This window comes from Oculina patagonica, chromosome 8 (assembly GCF_052425735.1).
Source record: "Oculina patagonica isolate OP01 chromosome 8, crgOcupat, whole genome shotgun sequence".
Taxonomy (NCBI): domain Eukaryota; kingdom Metazoa; phylum Cnidaria; class Anthozoa; order Scleractinia; family Oculinidae; genus Oculina; species Oculina patagonica.
The window spans coordinates 33,448,933-33,465,679 of record NC_135765.1 but is presented as its reverse complement, the minus strand read 5'-3'; the positions used below and the strand labels follow the sequence as shown (position 1 = coordinate 33,465,679).

At 40.0% G+C, this 16,747-nt stretch overlaps 2 protein-coding genes across 2 annotated transcripts; one reads left to right on the top strand and one right to left on the bottom strand.

Annotated features, from left to right (window-relative positions):
• Window positions 1–1,230: 1,230 nt before the first annotated feature.
• Window positions 1,231–6,333, bottom strand: LOC144664322 (uncharacterized). Its single transcript, XM_078525423.1, has 7 exons — window positions 5,994–6,333; window positions 5,668–5,883; window positions 5,269–5,405; window positions 4,833–5,132; window positions 4,083–4,348; window positions 2,669–3,663; window positions 1,231–2,141 (listed from the first exon to the last, which is right to left on the bottom strand). The coding sequence occupies exons 1-7, from the start codon at window positions 6,223–6,225 to the stop codon at window positions 1,231–1,233; spliced, it is 3,057 nt and encodes a 1,018-aa protein (XP_078381549.1). The 5' UTR covers window positions 6,226–6,333.
• Window positions 6,334–11,523: 5,190 nt separating this feature from the next.
• On the top strand, window positions 11,524–15,441 carry LOC144662097 (chymotrypsin-like protease CTRL-1). Its single transcript, XM_078522840.1, has 7 exons — window positions 11,524–11,659; window positions 12,183–12,380; window positions 12,647–12,853; window positions 13,256–13,573; window positions 14,041–14,079; window positions 14,586–14,687; window positions 15,329–15,441. Coding segments are annotated over exons 1-7 (921 nt in total). The 5' UTR covers window positions 11,524–11,604; the 3' UTR covers window positions 15,331–15,441.
• Window positions 15,442–16,747: the final 1,306 nt, after the last annotated feature.

Here is a 16,747-nt window from a genome sequence, read left to right as displayed (position 1 = left end):
AAGACTCGAGGTACGAGATTGGGCGGAACATGTGACGGCAAGATAAACAATTAATTCCTCTACTAACCTTGTAACACACACGGAAAATTGTAAATTAGAGATTCCTCTGTATTATTTACCAAAAGAACTGGAGAAAACATTGATTTGGATGTGTGGAGTTGAGAATGTCAGAAAAGGAAGGGGATTTACCGATTTCAGCGTGGATCCAGGAAATCCACACAAGGCATCATTCGTTCTCCGGACTCACGAACAAATGGAAATGTTCAAAAGAAGTGATAGCAAGTCGCTGTCAATCAGAGTAATCAAACGAGTAGTTGCATTTGAGAAAGGCTCGGTGAATCAGGAAATATCGATTTATTTTTAATTCTATTTTAGGCAAACGAATTAATGAATAAATGAAGAGTAATGTACTCAACAGCATTGATAACTAGCAGAAATAAAAATGTGATTTAGGATAATAAAAACAACACAATTACTGCACGTACAGTGCGTTCGAGCCCAGATTTTCCAATCACTGGGATTTACCAAACATTTTACCGCTGGGACTGGGATTTGAGCAAAATATAGGCTGGGAAATGGGATTTGGGAAAAATTTTGGCTGGGAAATGGGATTTAGAACCCCCCTTCAGGACCCTCATAAATGTCTACAATGTTCCTAACCAACCAAACTAAACAACCGCTAGAAATGATCAACTGGGCGGCAGAAATGTCTCCAAACTCGACGTTTTAACAAGTGAAACGATTCTGCACTATATAACATTTCTATAAACAGCACCTGGTGTGTGATATTGTTACCAACCGTTTGTTCGCGCGCAAACGCACGGAATGCAATTACGTGACACAGCCCCAGTCACGGTAATTTCCCTTGCGTCTGATCACCCTACAAACTTCCCTCAGGGGAGGTGCGGCGGGGCAAAGCGATTGGAATCTAAATTACATTTTAATCTCCCAATGAGAGGGTGCACCAGTTGGTAAAATTCATACAAAAGGCGATCACCCTCCACTCTCACCACCACCTTCTCGATAAAAAAAGGCATAAAAATAGGCAGATCAGTGGAGAAACAGGTGGGGTATAAAATAGGTTTGAAAAAGTAATACTTCGGGCCTCATAATATGCAAACACTTATCTACTAAATCTTGTCAGATGACACAGTGTCATATAACACAACAAAACAGTTAATTTCTAGGGACGACTATTATGATATCAATCATGACATGGATGACGTCAACTCAACCAGTGTCGCTACAGGAACACTTGCTTACGGCAACAACCAGCAAAGCTGTGTAAGGAGCTTTTCTCTTGACGGCTGGTACAGGTGTTTCCAAATTGAGAGCTTCGCAAATTTCTTGAAGCATAGCAACTTTTAACTTATTGAGCTTGCTCTCCCGGACCAATGCACAAATGTTGAATTGGTCATATGTTATCGGAAGTTGCAGATCTAAGAACGACAGAACAGATTCTCTTGCCGTACAAAAGTTTTCCTCTTCTGTTGCTGCACATACGTCTTCTTCAGTGGCTAATTGCTGTCGCCTTTTTGCAGCAAGACGGGAAAAGAACGAAGTGACTTGTTGGACCGTTAGGAATTCGGAACTGGAAAAAAGTTTCTCTTCGCCCTCGTCTCTTGCGCGTCGCATGTCTTTAGCGACAACATCGGGATTCACTTTTCTTCCAGTAACTTGACCAACATTGAACTTGGCCTCCAAATATTCCTTCTGTTTTGTATTAAATCTGTAGGATTTTTTGGGGGCTCTAAGGGCCCAACCTTCTGAAAGAATAGACGAGGAAACAACGCGGTGTTCAGTAGACGTGGGACACGTACTTGGAATTGGTGCCGCGCCTTCTTGCAGCAGAGAAGCATACGTTATCTTAGCGATGTCTGATAAAGACTGTCTCTCCAGTGTTTTGGTGCAAGATTCAAGTGAAAGATGTTTTTCAAGCGAGGAAAGTCGCTGAAAAACGCGAACACACCCCTCTTGCGGGCAGGAAAACACAGCAGCTTCTCCAGATCCTTCTGAATCTGACTCCTGGACATTTTCGGCCGCCTCAGATGTAGAGCAATGGGTTTGCGTATTAACTGGCTTCTGCGCCACTTCTTTGAAGTCACCAGCAGAAAATGGAGTGGAGATGGATGTAACAGCGCCTGTCAACAAAGAACAGCAAACGTAACAGGGACCGCTCAAAGGGAGGGGCTAGGGGGCTTCCCCCCCCCCCCACTTTTTTACAGTAACAGAAAAACAAATATAATGAATAAAAAACAAACGAAAAATCACTGAAAATATTTTGTTTCTGGAAGCCATATTATTGATTTAGTTTGTGAAGGACGAAAGTAACAGCAGTTACTAACATAAAAAAAGTTAATGCTGACCCTGAAGGTCAGTGAGTAGCATTATTTTTTTATTTTTTTCCCGGGGGAGCATGCCCTGTCCTCCAACCGACTCCCTTAAGTTGAGTCACTCCAGGGTTCGAACTTCAGCCACCCCCCCCCCCCCCCCCCCACTCAAATTTTTCTTGCGCGGTCCCTGCGTAAGAACACGTGTTTACACAAGGGTGAAAAACGACTGTCCACAGTGCCGTAAATGTGTATCTAATTTGTTACAGAATAAATGTAAAATGATTGCTGCCGTCCTTGTTCTTTAAATAATAATACGAACTATGTAAACCATTTACCTGAGTCGGTGTGCAAACTGAGGCTTTTGCCTGGCCCAATGCCGTAAGCGCGATAGACCAGGAGCCCATCGTCAGTGAATGCAAAATTGTTAAGCTTGTTTATCCCAGGTATCTTCTGCTCCAGCACCGAGGGCTCCTCTATACAAGGTATTACAGCTACTCTTACGCCTGCAATTCCTCCATGTGAGAGCAAAGCTTCTTTCATTTCTTGTGCGGTTGTTACATTGTGACCCTCGTTAATATGAATTCTGATGTGGCATTTGCAGGTGGCAGCAAGCCTGTCAGCTGGCCCCTTGCCACCCTGAGAATCGCTGAAATCCACGCCTATAACTTTGATGCCAACCACCCTTTCCATTTGTGCTAGAGACGAGACTGTGTTGGAGCAGTGGTAACACCCGGCATTATCTTGGCGGAAGAATGCCTGGGTTACCTCTGGGTGTTCACTTTTCAGCGTTTGCAGAACGTGCTGCATTATCATCACAGCAGCGTGGCTTTCTTGTGAACAAGATTGGATTACATGAACAAACGCTTGTGACTGTAGAACACCACTTAGGCGACGAAACACAACAGAGATATGCCAAGATATCCCCCTTTTACCAAACCAATCTTGCTGGGATTCTCGAAACATTTGTGGAAGAAATTTCATCGCCCAATCACTCACTATAAACACTCTTTCTTCATTTAAACTTTCAATTACATCTAGGCGAGCCTGGTCTTGACGGACGGATCTTAACTGGTGGCATTTCCACGCTTGTATTGCATGCGCGGCGGTGTGACACAGGTATAAATACTCCTCTTTGTCGTCAATTGAATCAAAAGCAGCATTCTGAACAACTTTCTTGATATCTTCTATTGCAGCACTGAGGGCCTCACATTGGTCACATACCTCGTCGTGACTGTGGTCACACTCCTTTCTGAAGTCTGCATCAGATTTGTCACTCAAAGCGAACACAGTACAATGGTCTGCCACATGTGACTGATTTATTAACATGAACCTACAGTCAAACAATGGATATATATATGTCTGACGTCAGTATTCTTGAAAAAGTACGTTACTGCGGGAACTGGCTTAAAACGCAACAGGAAAGGGAAAAAAGAAATACAGCGCTGAAAGGTAGAGAAGAGAGAGGAGAAGAGAAAAAAAGACTGACATTCCCTTTAGTTTTTATATCATCGAGTTTGGAGATTCTGGCGAGAAAAAACGCGTTTACAGCGATTTGCACTTAAAACGGTGAAAATTTCCTTGACCTGGTTTTGATAAATCCAAACATATATGTATGAGATGTGTATTTACCTGGAAAATAGTCTATTCCAGGCTATCGATAGTTGGTGGTGAGCGAAGATGCGAGGTTGGGAAAAGTTCGCTTTTTCGCTCGCCCTTACTAGAAAGAGTCCGGAACTGACTAGGCCAAACCTTACCTTATAATCTCCTTTCAAATAAAATTTTCCCTCTTTTAGAGTCTCTCGCATCTCATCTGCCCACTTTTTGCCCCCATCTGCTTTGAAGGAGACTACCTCTATTATCTCTGCCAGGGTATCAAAGGCGCGTGAACCATCAGCTGCTAAATAATCGAGACCCTGTAGCGACTTTCGCACTGATGCACTGCATTCGGATAACACTCGAAGCATAGTGCTATCGCTAAATGGCTTGAAATTGCTTTCGGCGCAAAAACGCTTATACTGCAACACAATTCGATTGGGAATCAAAGTGCGGATTACGTTCGGCACTGTTAGCACTTTCCCATTCGACAGCTGTAAGTGCTTCTCCCCAAAAGGCAGATCCTGAATTAAATGTGGGCTCGTGATGAAACTTAGAAAGTGGTCAAGCTGCTGTCTGTCTATTCGAAAATGTGGAGTGCTCTTCTTTGGGACTTGGGCGCCCCGGCCATGCTGAAGGCCATGCAGGTTAGCCATAGTAAAACGGTATCGTGTGAGCCCTGGGATATATTCTGAAATAGACTTAAAACTTGCCACACCAGCCATGGTAGACAATACTTGTCGGCGGGTATCCCAGCTCTTCGCCAATTTGTACGCCTCCGCAAGAGCTTCCAAGTAGGCCACCTCGGAGGGAAGAGTTGTTTGACTTATGCCCAGCACATCGTTCACAATGCATGAAGATTGCAGTTCTTTCCACAGATCAGGGGGAGTTTTCTGAAGAAATTACCCTAAGCACTGAGGACACGATCTCTGATGTCTGCTTCAGATATCTCTCTTTTGTTCTCTCGCTAATTTCACGCCATGCAAGCCACGCCCTTCCAAGTGGTTGGATTCCACACTCCTCTAAGAACACGTTTAATTTCTGACGGCGAGCGCAATCGTCAGAAGAGGCCCCACTCGCATCGGCTGTTGATGACACCTCGCTTCCAGCATCAGAGGAAAGTAAGTAGCTCTCGTCAGTAATTTTAATGCCCCTGATGCCTTCGGTTAATTCATCAGATGACGAGCTTGAGACTTCTTTACGTGCCTGCAAAGAAAGAAAACCGCGTTAAGCTCCTCTTTTTATTATCATGGTTGATATATTAATGTGTCACTGAAAATGGCCTTAAGATAACAACTATCATTCTGTTAGGCATGATTATTCCGTTTGTTCAAATTCTTACCTTAATTGTTAAAGACTTTGGAGTGGGCTCCTCTATCACATTTGGTGTCACTAGCTCTGGCTGATCGTGAAAACTTTGAAAGCTTGCGTCAATGCTCAAACTTCCTGTGAGATGCTCTTTACATCGCTTGCAAATTTCTAATAAAGTACAAAAACAATGTTAGATATATAACGGATATTTAAATTCTCCTATTGGTGTGATAATAACATTGCCAGGGTGACAGGAGTTAAGACTGGACTACAATGATCAGGCGCTGTATCGTCTGTTGTCCGGATTTTAATTAAACCGTCAACAGGTCAACTGAACCACTGAATTAGCACGTGTATATGATTAACTTTAAAACAACACCACTGAATTAGTACGTATATATGGTTTTCTTTAAAACATCATGGTACTCACTGGACCCTACTGGAATAAGCTTTTGGGTTCTGTGGTAGACAAATTGTGACTGCTTTCTCCGTAAACCACAAAGGCCTTTCGCTTTTGATTTGTGGGAAGCTATTTCATCTGGTATGGTGCAGTTTGTCTTAGAAGACCTCCAGCGCACACCAAACAAGTCCCGATGACGAGGGCATATGTTCATTGCTAGGTGAGATTCATCAACTTCAAATACACCTAAACAACAACAAACTTGGTATTATTTCCTTGCTGTTGCCGGCGGAATTATTGTTAGTGTGAAATATTGTAAAAATGAGTCTCATTATACATCGAACTTTGCACATTACCTGCTCTTGCAAGCAATAACTTCCATTCAGTATCAATCTCGCTGTCGTCGCTAACTTTGCAAAAAACTAGGTGACTGTAGACTTCCTTCGTGCACTCGCGTAAAGTAACACATTTGATGTTAGTTGGGTTATCAAGGCTTGATCCACAATCCCCACTCACCAATTCCGAATAGCTACAGCACGCCATAATGGCGAGAAATAATATCGAAAAGTATTTGTTGTTAAAAAACATTCACAAGTAGATCACAAAAAAGAGTAAAAATTCTGCGAAATGTGACCACAGCGTAAAAACATTGCGTACTGTTTTCCTGAATCTAATTAACTATGCATGTATTTTGGCGTTTTTGTCACGCAACCAAAAAACTTTTAGGTGTAAAAGTCCCTTCTCTCTAATTAATAATCGGCGAGAAGCGGGTCCTTTTCATTTTATACACTGCGGAAGAATTAAGGTACGTGTTAAAGCTTTATAATCATCTGCCCGAAAATGAAGTATTTAAATTAAAGTCGAGGAAATGAAGACGATGTTTGTGAATGACAAATTTTGCGTGATGAACATGTTTACGGAAAATCGTTGTATCGAAGGATTTTGTCACTTTCTTTTTCTTCATATAAAATCGATCGATTCAACTTTTTTTTAGCATTAATGATCATTCTTTTGACCGATGTGAAAAGAAAGCAGGACGGCTTCGCAGTATTAAATGCCTTAACTAATTCTCAAGTTATTGAAGGACTTGAAGCGGAAATAAACAAACAGATAATATTTCCTGTTTCATGATTAGTTGTGGCTCTTTTCTATAAATTTATCCATCATATCACGCTCTCACAAGTAAGGATTTTGTAGCATGAACATGTTTTAAGTAAATTGGGTTGGATTATGTTTTATTTTGTTCTATCTATGAGAAGCGTGATTTGCCTTTAATTTAATTTATACCACGCCGTTCACATCCAGACAGAATGTCGAGACCGAAACGTACATCTTCCTAATTACTAATCCCGCAACGAAAGCTGTTCTTTCATACTAGGGCAACTACCAAGACCAATGCACACTGAATTTAAAAAACCTGTTTAAACGTTCAAGTTCTTTCGTGGCATTAATCGGGATCTTTACGGTACAAAATTAAAGCCGCTAGGAAGAATTATATTTCGGGACAAATTCCCAAATAGTTACTATAAATAGAGAGAGTCAGAGCGAAAAACAGCCTTTATGGTTAATTCTCTCAGCGGAACAGTTTTTACGGGCCACCAGTAATATTTTTCAGACAGAGAGAAGAAAGGTTTAGCTTCAATTTGGTGTTGTTTTTTAACTCCAAAACAATATACCAGACCGCTTTTGACAATCTTGAAGTTAGCTAATATTCGCCCTGTCGTTTATGTTCTAGAAATGGGTCGGTTGTCGAAGATCGTAACTTTTCTTAAACGTAATATTTTCAAACAAAATATATCTGAAAATAAACTTCAAGAGATACCTAAACAGCTGTGCAAAGGGTATACTGAGTAGTTGTTTGGTATGTATACACGAGTGTCGTGAAAACACCTTAAATTTCATCCAAAATGGTCGCCACGGTGGATTTGCTTTTCGAATTTTTAACTTTTCTTAATTTTAAAAAAAGTTAAAGGAAACTGAACCGTTAAATGTTATTTTCGAAAATAGTTTACTAAAAGGTTTATTTGGGGCAAATAAAAATAAAATTGAAATTCCCTTTCTGTCGGACGATTCTCGAAAAATTCAGAATCTGTCTCTTAAATACATGCCGAAACCCTTATATAAACAACAAAGTACAAACATTCAATTGATTCGAACTATTTATAAGTAAATTAAAAACAAACACTGGAGAGAATAAACACCAAGGTCTACGAATACATGGCAAACGTCAAAATATTCGTTCCTTTTTCTTTCGTATGCGCCAATGGTAACGTAGCTCGTTTATGTTCTGGAAATATCTGCATTCTTAGGGAGGCGCGGTGCCCCAATGCTTAGTGCACTGAACTTCGGATCGAGCGGCCCGGGTTCGATCCCTGGTCGGGTCACTGTGTTGTGTTCTTGGGCAAGACACTTTACCCTCACAGTGCCTCTCTTCACCCAGGTGTATAGATGGATACCGGCAAATTTTTTGCTGGGGGTAACCTAGCCTGTTCCAGGCGTTCGGTTAGTTGGGAAGCGGCGCGAGGAGCGTTTTTCGCTCGCCGTTTTTCGCGCTTCCCAACGAACCGAACGCCTGGAACAGGCTAGGGGTAACCTTGCGATGGACTAGCATTCCATCGGGGGGGGGGGGGGGGGGGTGGAAATACTCCAAGTTGCTTCATGCTTCAGAAACCGGGATAAGCTACGGCCCTGATGGGCCACTAGGCTTCGTAATGCAGACTTTACCTCGAGTTATATTTACATTTAGTGACATGTTTCTACAAAGCTTCAGTGAGAATTTTGCTACCGTATAACATTTTTCTAAGTTTGGATTTCCTAAGATTTTTTTTAAATATCATTTTGCTAAAAATTAACTCAGTGAGTTTTTATTAAGACATGCTGAGATTTTACAAGGATATGATTTTATTTTTGTAAACTCTTAGTAAAAACTGTAAACATATTTCCAGACTCGCCACACAAAGCATCCTCAAGGCTAAAACATATTGAAAGCAACATTAAGTAACAAAAAGTTGACAAACTAGGAATGATTCGGCCAAATATCAACCATGATTGTTGAACCGTGGTTGGCTATTCGTTGAGACACATACGCATAGATTATATTCATAGATAAACTTGAAATCGGAAGCTAAATGTGCAGTGAAACATGGCAAAAAAAATTTTATCTTTACTTGGCAAACCGTTTACTTAAGGAAAAGAAGACCAGAAAGAAAAATATCTCTGAACACTTACTGAGGGCCTGTTTACATGGAAGGCGGGTGCCCCGGCTAACCGAGTTACCCGGCTAACCGAGCAACCCTAGGCGAGCCAACTTTTCATACGTTTCTTAAGAAAACGCATTGAAGCCTTTACATGCTAGAAGGGTAACCCGCCTTGCCGGGGCACTCGGTCTACTTGCCCTGGGCACCCTTCTAGGCGGGATAGCTTTTTGCCATGTAAACGGTTATGCCCGAGCTATCCCGGATAAGTTTTCGCGCGTGTTTTTAAACTAAATTTGAAGTTAATGGCATAAAATGTATAAATTCTGGACCCAAACAGTGCTATTTGATCAAAATTAGTTTTATCAGTCGGCTGGAAATATTTCTTTGAGCAACAGCTAATTAATTCGAAATTTTCGTGGGAATGATTATCCTAATTCACGACACAACAAATTTAATTTCAATTTGGCGGCCAAATACTGTTGAATTTCAAATGAATTTCGTCAAAAATGAACGCAGTAAATTTCTGAGAAATTGCACATCAAATTAAAATAAGTTTGAAGACGAAAAGCCTTGATTATTCAGTAAAAAGTTATATTTTTCTTCAATCATTTGGAGCTAGATTGTTTTCCCACGTCGTGACACGCTTCAATGACGCTGTCTCAACTCGGGAAGAAGGGCTGTGAATTCTGCATGTAAAGGCAGACTATGTTTCATCCCTTCTAGCCGGGTAACTCGGTTAGCCGGGACACCCTCCCTCCATGTAAACAGGCCCTGAGGCGGAAGAATGATGATTGCTTCTAATTCGCAAGAAGCATGAACTCTTAGTAGCAATAAACAGATCAAATAGTCTATCTCTGAAAATTCGATTACATAATAGATATATACATATTTGACATTTGTAAGTCTGGCAGACTTACATCGCAGTGTGTAAAAACACTGAAAACAACCTTTTTCAACGTTTTCTTTTTCACCAGTCAAGAAATGTAAGACATTATAAATGAGAAATAAAGGTAACGAGGAAACACGCCCTTATCTAAGGTTTCGGTGCACCTCCAAAGACACACCACGTAACATCGAGGTACCATTGTTACGGACGTGTAACAAGACCAGCGGTATTTCAATAACAACAACACACGATTTATTGAATGAATGTAAACAATATAGAATTAAGCTATCAGTGCAGTAAACACAACTCTGTACGAAGCAATACGGTGCAGTTTAAGCTTATCTGCTGGCACAGCCTCCACTTGCCAACAAAACTGTCCACAGAAGTCATTGTCCAAAGACAAAGTCCGAAATGTGTTCGCAGAACAGTAGAAAAGTCGTTCGCAAGGGACAAAGCATCGATCTAAAACTGACTACTTCCAACTTCGGCTATGCCCATATTTGGTCAACAGTCTAACAGTCTTCGGCCGTGCTATATTTGGTCATTGTAGGTAACATCCTAATATTACGAAAATAAGCTATGGGCTTATATTTGCTCAAACCTTCAATTCAGGTTGCCTTATTTTCGGGGAGGGCGCGCTTATATATTTTCGCTCAAATATGTTTGGGTTAAACTTTATATTTGGAAAGGATACGGCGACTGAAATTTTAGCGCATAGAGGAATACCACATGGTAAAACTCTCTAAATATAGGACCATAGCTGCTTTGAGGCAAACCGAGGCACCGTCTCTCAGTCATTGTTGTTGTTTTTGTTGTTGTTTTGTTTTTGTTTCTTTTGAAGGGGAAAGTAATAGGAACAGAATTTAACCATTCACATTGCCTCAGTCATAGTTGTTTTTCTGGCTACGGCCCTGCCTGTGGGTTTATATTAATTGCGAAGGCGTATATTCAATCGGCTTATATTTTGCGTCTAAAATTAGGGAGGGGGCTAATTGTTGTGGGGGGGGGGGGGGGAGGTGCGTGAGGGCTTATTTTCGGAATTTTACGGTATGCCGCCATAAATAAATTGCAAAAAGAATGCAATTCACGAACAATGTGTCATCACTAGCTTCTTCCGACTCAAATCAACTGGCCGATAAATTTAAACTTATTAGACCTAATGATAAAATGATCTTTCCAGGAATAGCAATTCTCGGTCGCTGCTGATTCCACTTTTGCTTTCCAAGGATCGAGTCGTCTCATTGAATCTAACGTATTTTCCAGCTAAATAAATATTTAAATCTCATTTTTAGATTGTGGAATATGCTGGGTTAACAAAAGTTCAGACGCCGCAGCTGAATGGATGGAGTTTGTCTTTTTTCTGAGAAGGCACTCAAAGCCAAACAAATATATTTTACAAATATACAAATGCGTCTTATTATACGCTTATTCCACGTACTCTTAGCTGTAAACTATAGAAAAGGGGTTTATGCATATTTAGTATAGAATAAAATAGGTACAAATAAAAAAATCTAGTTGCTGCTCAGATTAATAATGACAAAAAAAATCATGTTTTTACATCGATCTACATTGAAGAGCCTCTATATATTTCTTTGCAACAGCAGACAGCATTTACGCCTGAAAGACACGAAGAAAACACAGACGAACCAGGTGATTAAATGTAGTAGCGAGATATACCATTTGAAAAGATTTTAATGTCAGACGCACAAAAAATGATCGATCGTTTCAGAATTTTTCATAACTGATTTTAAAAATCTGTTGATACAAGAAGTTAATGAATTCATTCGTCTAAAGGGCGGGTCAAACACAGCTGACTAAGAAAGAGTGAGGGAAGGCAACATAAGAGAACACGACTTGACTGTTTATGGTCATATCACATCCAAGATGTTTTTCGCTCTCAGCTTGTTGGTGTGCGTTTTAACGCCATCGCTAATAGAAGGTAAGTACAAAATCCAATCTGTGTTTTTTCGCTTAAGGATTATGTTATCTATGCTTTGTAATAATATGAGTTTAATCTACAGCAAGGATCCAGTTTTTAAGGAAGTTAAATTCTTACTTTCTCTTATTTTGAATGTTAAAAAATGCGTTAAAGGATTTATCATTTGCCTTGCATCGTTTTAAGGAATGTATTTTTCTTGTTGTAATATACGTATCTCGTACGTTGGTTTTTGAGAAAATTGAATGCATTGGTTTTTAGGAAAATTGGAAACGGTGCCAAAATTGAACTACATTGGTTTTTGAGAAAATTGGAAACGGTGCCAAAATTGAATGCATTGGTTTTTGAGAAAATTGAAAACGGCGCAAAAATCCGCTAAAAGAACGACCCTTCCACTCAGTACCCTTTTCTAGGGAACACTAACTTGCCCATCATTTTGTGTATTGTTTTCTACTAACAGAAATTATCTACGTTTATATATCTAGGAAAACGATAAGAGAGGTAACAATTATTTTTCATTTAACAGCATGCGGAAGAAAGCCCTTTGGAGCCCGAATTGTGGGAGGCGAAGAAGCACCCCGTCATTCATGGCCCTGGCAGGTGTCCCTTCGTGTTCACGGAAGCCACATTTGCGGCGCCTCCCTTGTAAACCAAGACTGGGTCGTATCTGCAGCACATTGCGTTGATCGAAGCAGTGACCCTAATCGATATTCACTGCTTTTAGGTAAGTTGAAGTCGTGGATAAATGAAAAAGCGAACGAACGAACAAAGAAAGGAACGAACGAACGAACGAACGAACGAACAAAAGAACGAACGAACGAACGAACGAACGAACGAACGAACGAAGGAACGAACGAACAAATGAACGAACGAAAAGAAGCGCAATATATAATTCCCAGTAACATTTCATTTAAATATTTTTTCTACAATCTCCGTTATTTTATCCTTTCTTTTAATAAAATATTATTGTTGATATATTTTCCTAAACAGGAGCTCATAGCAGAACCGGTGAAGACGGAGAGGTGGTTCGAGTTTCCCGCGTCATCAAACATCCTGGATTTAGCATGTCCCATCTGCGTCATGACGTAGCAGTGTTGAAATTGTCGCGTCCAGCAACTATTGGCGGGAAAATCGGTACCATCTGCCTTCCGTCACACGGGTCACGTGTCAGTCAAAGAGCAACGTGTTACGTAACAGGTTAGTTCGTATTCAGTTATATTACAAAAAAACCCTCTTGCACCCAGAAAGGCACCGTTATATTGGATCATCAAAAAAGTGATTTGAAAATTTGTTAAACTTTGCCAATGAATCAAACCAAACTAAGCGCAAATGTCTGTCTTCACATTCTTACAACACTCGCCTAAGATTTACCAAAAGTTTTGGTCAAATAATTTGACCGGGTATGTAAAACATGAATTAAAAGCAAGATAAAAAAAAGCTTTTAGTGAAAATGTAGAGAAAATTGATTTTGGTAAGGTGTTTTTTTTCTGTCGTGGTCCTTTCCTTCTTTGATACCGCATGTGTCTGCTATTCAAGCGAATACACTCACTCGCCCAGTACAAAGTATTTATATTTACTATTTTTTCTTTCTGTAACCAGGATGGGGAAGAATCGATCCAAAGGACAATTTTAAGCTTGCTCCTCGCCTAAAACAAGCCTCTGCTCCAGTAGCGAGTCACAGACAGTGTCAGCGAACCAATGGAAATTCAGTACATGAAAGCTCCATGCTCTGTGTTGGAGGAAGAGGAAGCAGCGTCTGTAATGGGGACAGTGGTGGGCCCTTGTCATGTAATGAGGGTGGTCGGTGGGTCCTTCGTGGAGCGGCCTCGTGGGTGACTAGTAAAACGTGCCCGGGGAACACATATTCTGTGTACGCTCGTGTCAGCTCTTACATTAACTGGATCAATGAGCAAATAGGTGTGTGAGATAGATTGGGTAATATTTGTGGTCAGACAAGCAAGCGACAAAAAAATTTCAAGACGTGTTTCATTGACAGATACTTTACAAGTAATTTCGACAACATCAGTACCAATAATTCCTGCCTTTTAACCAAGCAATAGACAGGTCAGGGCTTTTAAGATCGAGATAAAAATGACTATCATCATCATCTTTATCATCATCATCATCATAACAAGACGGTGTTATGACACCAATAGTGCGAGAAAAATCAAATGACTATTCAATTCTAAAATTTTGTCTTTGTAAGTTTGTTTTCTCAATTGTACCTTAAAGATTTCTTTTTTTTTCTGATTGACCCTTCTCAAAACTCTTCTCGTGGCTGTTTTGCTGCGGATTCACTGTCCGAAACCAGTTCATTTCACCTTACACTGAGTTAAGAACTTAGTATAGAATCCCTGTAACATATGTTTTTTTTTTCTCGTAAGGTGGAGGAGGTGTTGGCGGAGGTGGCGGTGGCGGTGGAGGTAAGTGATCAAACTGTTTTATAGTTGATCTTTAAGGGTCATTTCTAAACACATATTCAAGTGACTGCCCTGGCTTTTTGAAAACGTATTCACAAAGACAACGCTTTCCTTCTTTCAATTCTTTTCTTCCAATCAATTCTTTTTTTTTCTTTTCATTTAGTGATAGATCTAAGATTCATTAACTAAGTTATTCGATATATCGGCAGGGACCCTTAAACCCGACAGTTACTTCTTTCATAAACACACGGCCTATTCACTTCTTAGGTTTTTTTTAATTTTTGAATCCATACACGTGTTCAGTTCATGTAAATTGAAATTATAAAGCCCTCAATTATATCTTACACTGCTACAAGAAAGAACTCTTCCGTTGATAACGACTGATTTTTAAAAACTGATGGAAAGTGAAACATAGCTGATGTAGACATTACTTAACATTAATTTAATTAACTTTCCACTTGATTATGTATTTATTTCATCACAAGAGGTTGTTTTTGCCATATATACAGATTGCCAAGACGAGTCTCAAACATCGTGGTGCCAGCGATACCAGAGTCATTGCGGAAACCCGTATTTCTACCAAAAATGCAGAAAGACTTGCAGAAAATGCTGTAAGTTAAAATTTCATCTTTTATTAGTAGTACATCGATCAAATTAAAAATTTCTGCCTTAGTGTCTCTCTCAGACAGCTGCAGTCCACGTGTTCGACACCGTTTCACATTCTCTCCGTGCAATCTGAATAGTCAGCATATGATTGTTTAATTTATGAATGAAACTTCCCATTAACCACAATAATTGACTTAATCTTAATCACAAGGTTGCCTTTTTATAGCGAAGCGCGCGGAGTCTAAAAATAGAATGCAAATTAATATAACCGCCACGAGGCTCAGAAAACATCAGCGTGTTTTAAGGGAAATAGAAGGCGAATATACGCGAAGGTTTCGTTTTATGAAAGTGCTTTAGGAACGCCGGCTGTTTTAGAAAAGTTTTAGAAAAATCGTCCACCATTTCGGTTTGTTTGTCTGAGTCTTGTCTGAGTCATGACGTCACTCGCGCGCTTCGCTATTGGGTAGTCCAATAACAAAGACCAGTCTATCCGTGAGCTCAAAGCACAGAAATGCTCCTTTTGCTAGCCAGCGCCTCATACTCCAAGATATTTGTAACAGCTTTACAATTATGATCGTCGGTTTAGGAGATTGATTATTATCGTAAAAAAGTTAAACTGATTTTTCTGTAATGTTATATATTTCAGAGTCACTGAAGTCAGCAACACCAAAGAAGAAGTGTCTCTAAAGCCTTGTATGAGATGAAAAACCTTTTAAGGGAAATAAATATTGTTGAAAGACAACTATCGTCAAAAACCTATTAAGTGTCTTTTAGTTGTTGGCTGGTTGAAGTAGCATGAAGGACTATATGAGTCCCTGGATGGAATGAAAGTCCATCGAAGGGTTACCCTAGCATTAAATAAGCCAGTACCCATTTATAAGTGAGAGTACTGAAGTGGCTTGCCCAAGAACACAGCACAGTAACCCCGGCCTTAAGCTTGAGCGCGGGCCGCTCGATCCAGAGTCCATCATGCACACTAACTATTAGGCAACCGCTCCCCTGAATATGTTTTTGTGCACTACAGTCAACTCTCTCTTAACGGACACCTCTATAAGATGGACACCTCCATAAGACGGACACCTGGTGATGGTCCCTGCCGTTTTTCAGCCATTTTACTGTAACAAAACTCTCTGTAAGACGGACACCTCTCTAAGACGGACAACGGACACTTTGAAACCGCCAACGGACACGCACAAAAAGTTTTTTTTTAGTAAATAATACTTCATAACTTAGTATCGACATATAGCATAGTAAGTCAGCGCGTTTAGAATACCAAACTTACCAAAAAAAATTCGCTTTAACGTATTACTTTTCTGCGTATGAGCACCGAAGAAGTAGTTTTCTACTTACAGTATTACCGTTTGTAATGAACAAACGTGCCGAATTTCTGATATTATTTTTGTTCCACTTTATAGGTTTTGCTGAAGTAAGCGACTTAAAACAGGACGTGTATTCGTTGTCATCTTAAAATTTGTGGTGTCACGTTTCCTCGACTCTCTATAAGGCGGGGGGTTTTAAGTTTTGTTGGGGAGAGAACAAAAAATTAATTAGTAAAAAGAAAATACAAAACAGGAGCAATGCGGCTTGACATCTTTACCAGCTTCTACCAACTCAAATCATGATCATTTGGGCAATAATTATGCCATCTTATTCAACCTAATAATATAATGATATATTTCCAGGATCATCAATCCTCGGTCGACGGTTGTTGTTGATTTCACTTTTGATTTCAAACGATCGATTCGTTTCATTCAATCTAACGTAATTTTCCAGCTAAACAAATATTTGAATCTCATTTTTAGATTGTGGAATATACTGAGTTAACAAAAATTCAGGCGCCACAGCTGAATGGATATAATTATCTTTTTTTTTTTTCGAAAGGCCGCTCGAAGCCAACAAATACAATTTACAAAAGTAAAATTGCGGCTTATTAAACGCTAACATCACGTACCTTAAGGCCTGGCAAAACGAGGAAACATGTTTCCAGAAAAATCCGTAGCGCCCGCATGTTTTTACCCGAGTTTTTTCCAGTTTTTCCACACGGGAAGCATTATTTCCAGGGTCA

Bases quoted from the DNA above. Each gene is read 5' to 3' on its own strand.
- LOC144664322 (XM_078525423.1), bottom strand. From the start codon at position 6,225: ATGTTTTTTAACAACAAATACTTTTCGATATTATTTCTCGCCATTATG. The intron at 4,349-4,832 runs GTAATTTCTTCA...ATTGTGTTGCAG, and splicing joins TCGTGTCCTCAGTGCTTAGG to TATAAGCGTTTTTGCGCCGA. The intron at 2,142-2,668 runs GTAAATGGTTTA...CTTTGTTGACAG, and splicing joins CAGTTTGCACACCGACTCAG to GCGCTGTTACATCCATCTCC.
- LOC144662097 (XM_078522840.1), top strand. From the start codon at position 11,605: ATGTTTTTCGCTCTCAGCTTGTTGGTGTGCGTTTTAACGCCATCGCTA. The intron at 12,381-12,646 runs GTAAGTTGAAGT...TTTCCTAAACAG, and splicing joins TCGATATTCACTGCTTTTAG to GAGCTCATAGCAGAACCGGT. The intron at 13,574-14,040 runs GTGTGTGAGATA...TTTTCTCGTAAG, and splicing joins CTGGATCAATGAGCAAATAG to GTGGAGGAGGTGTTGGCGGA.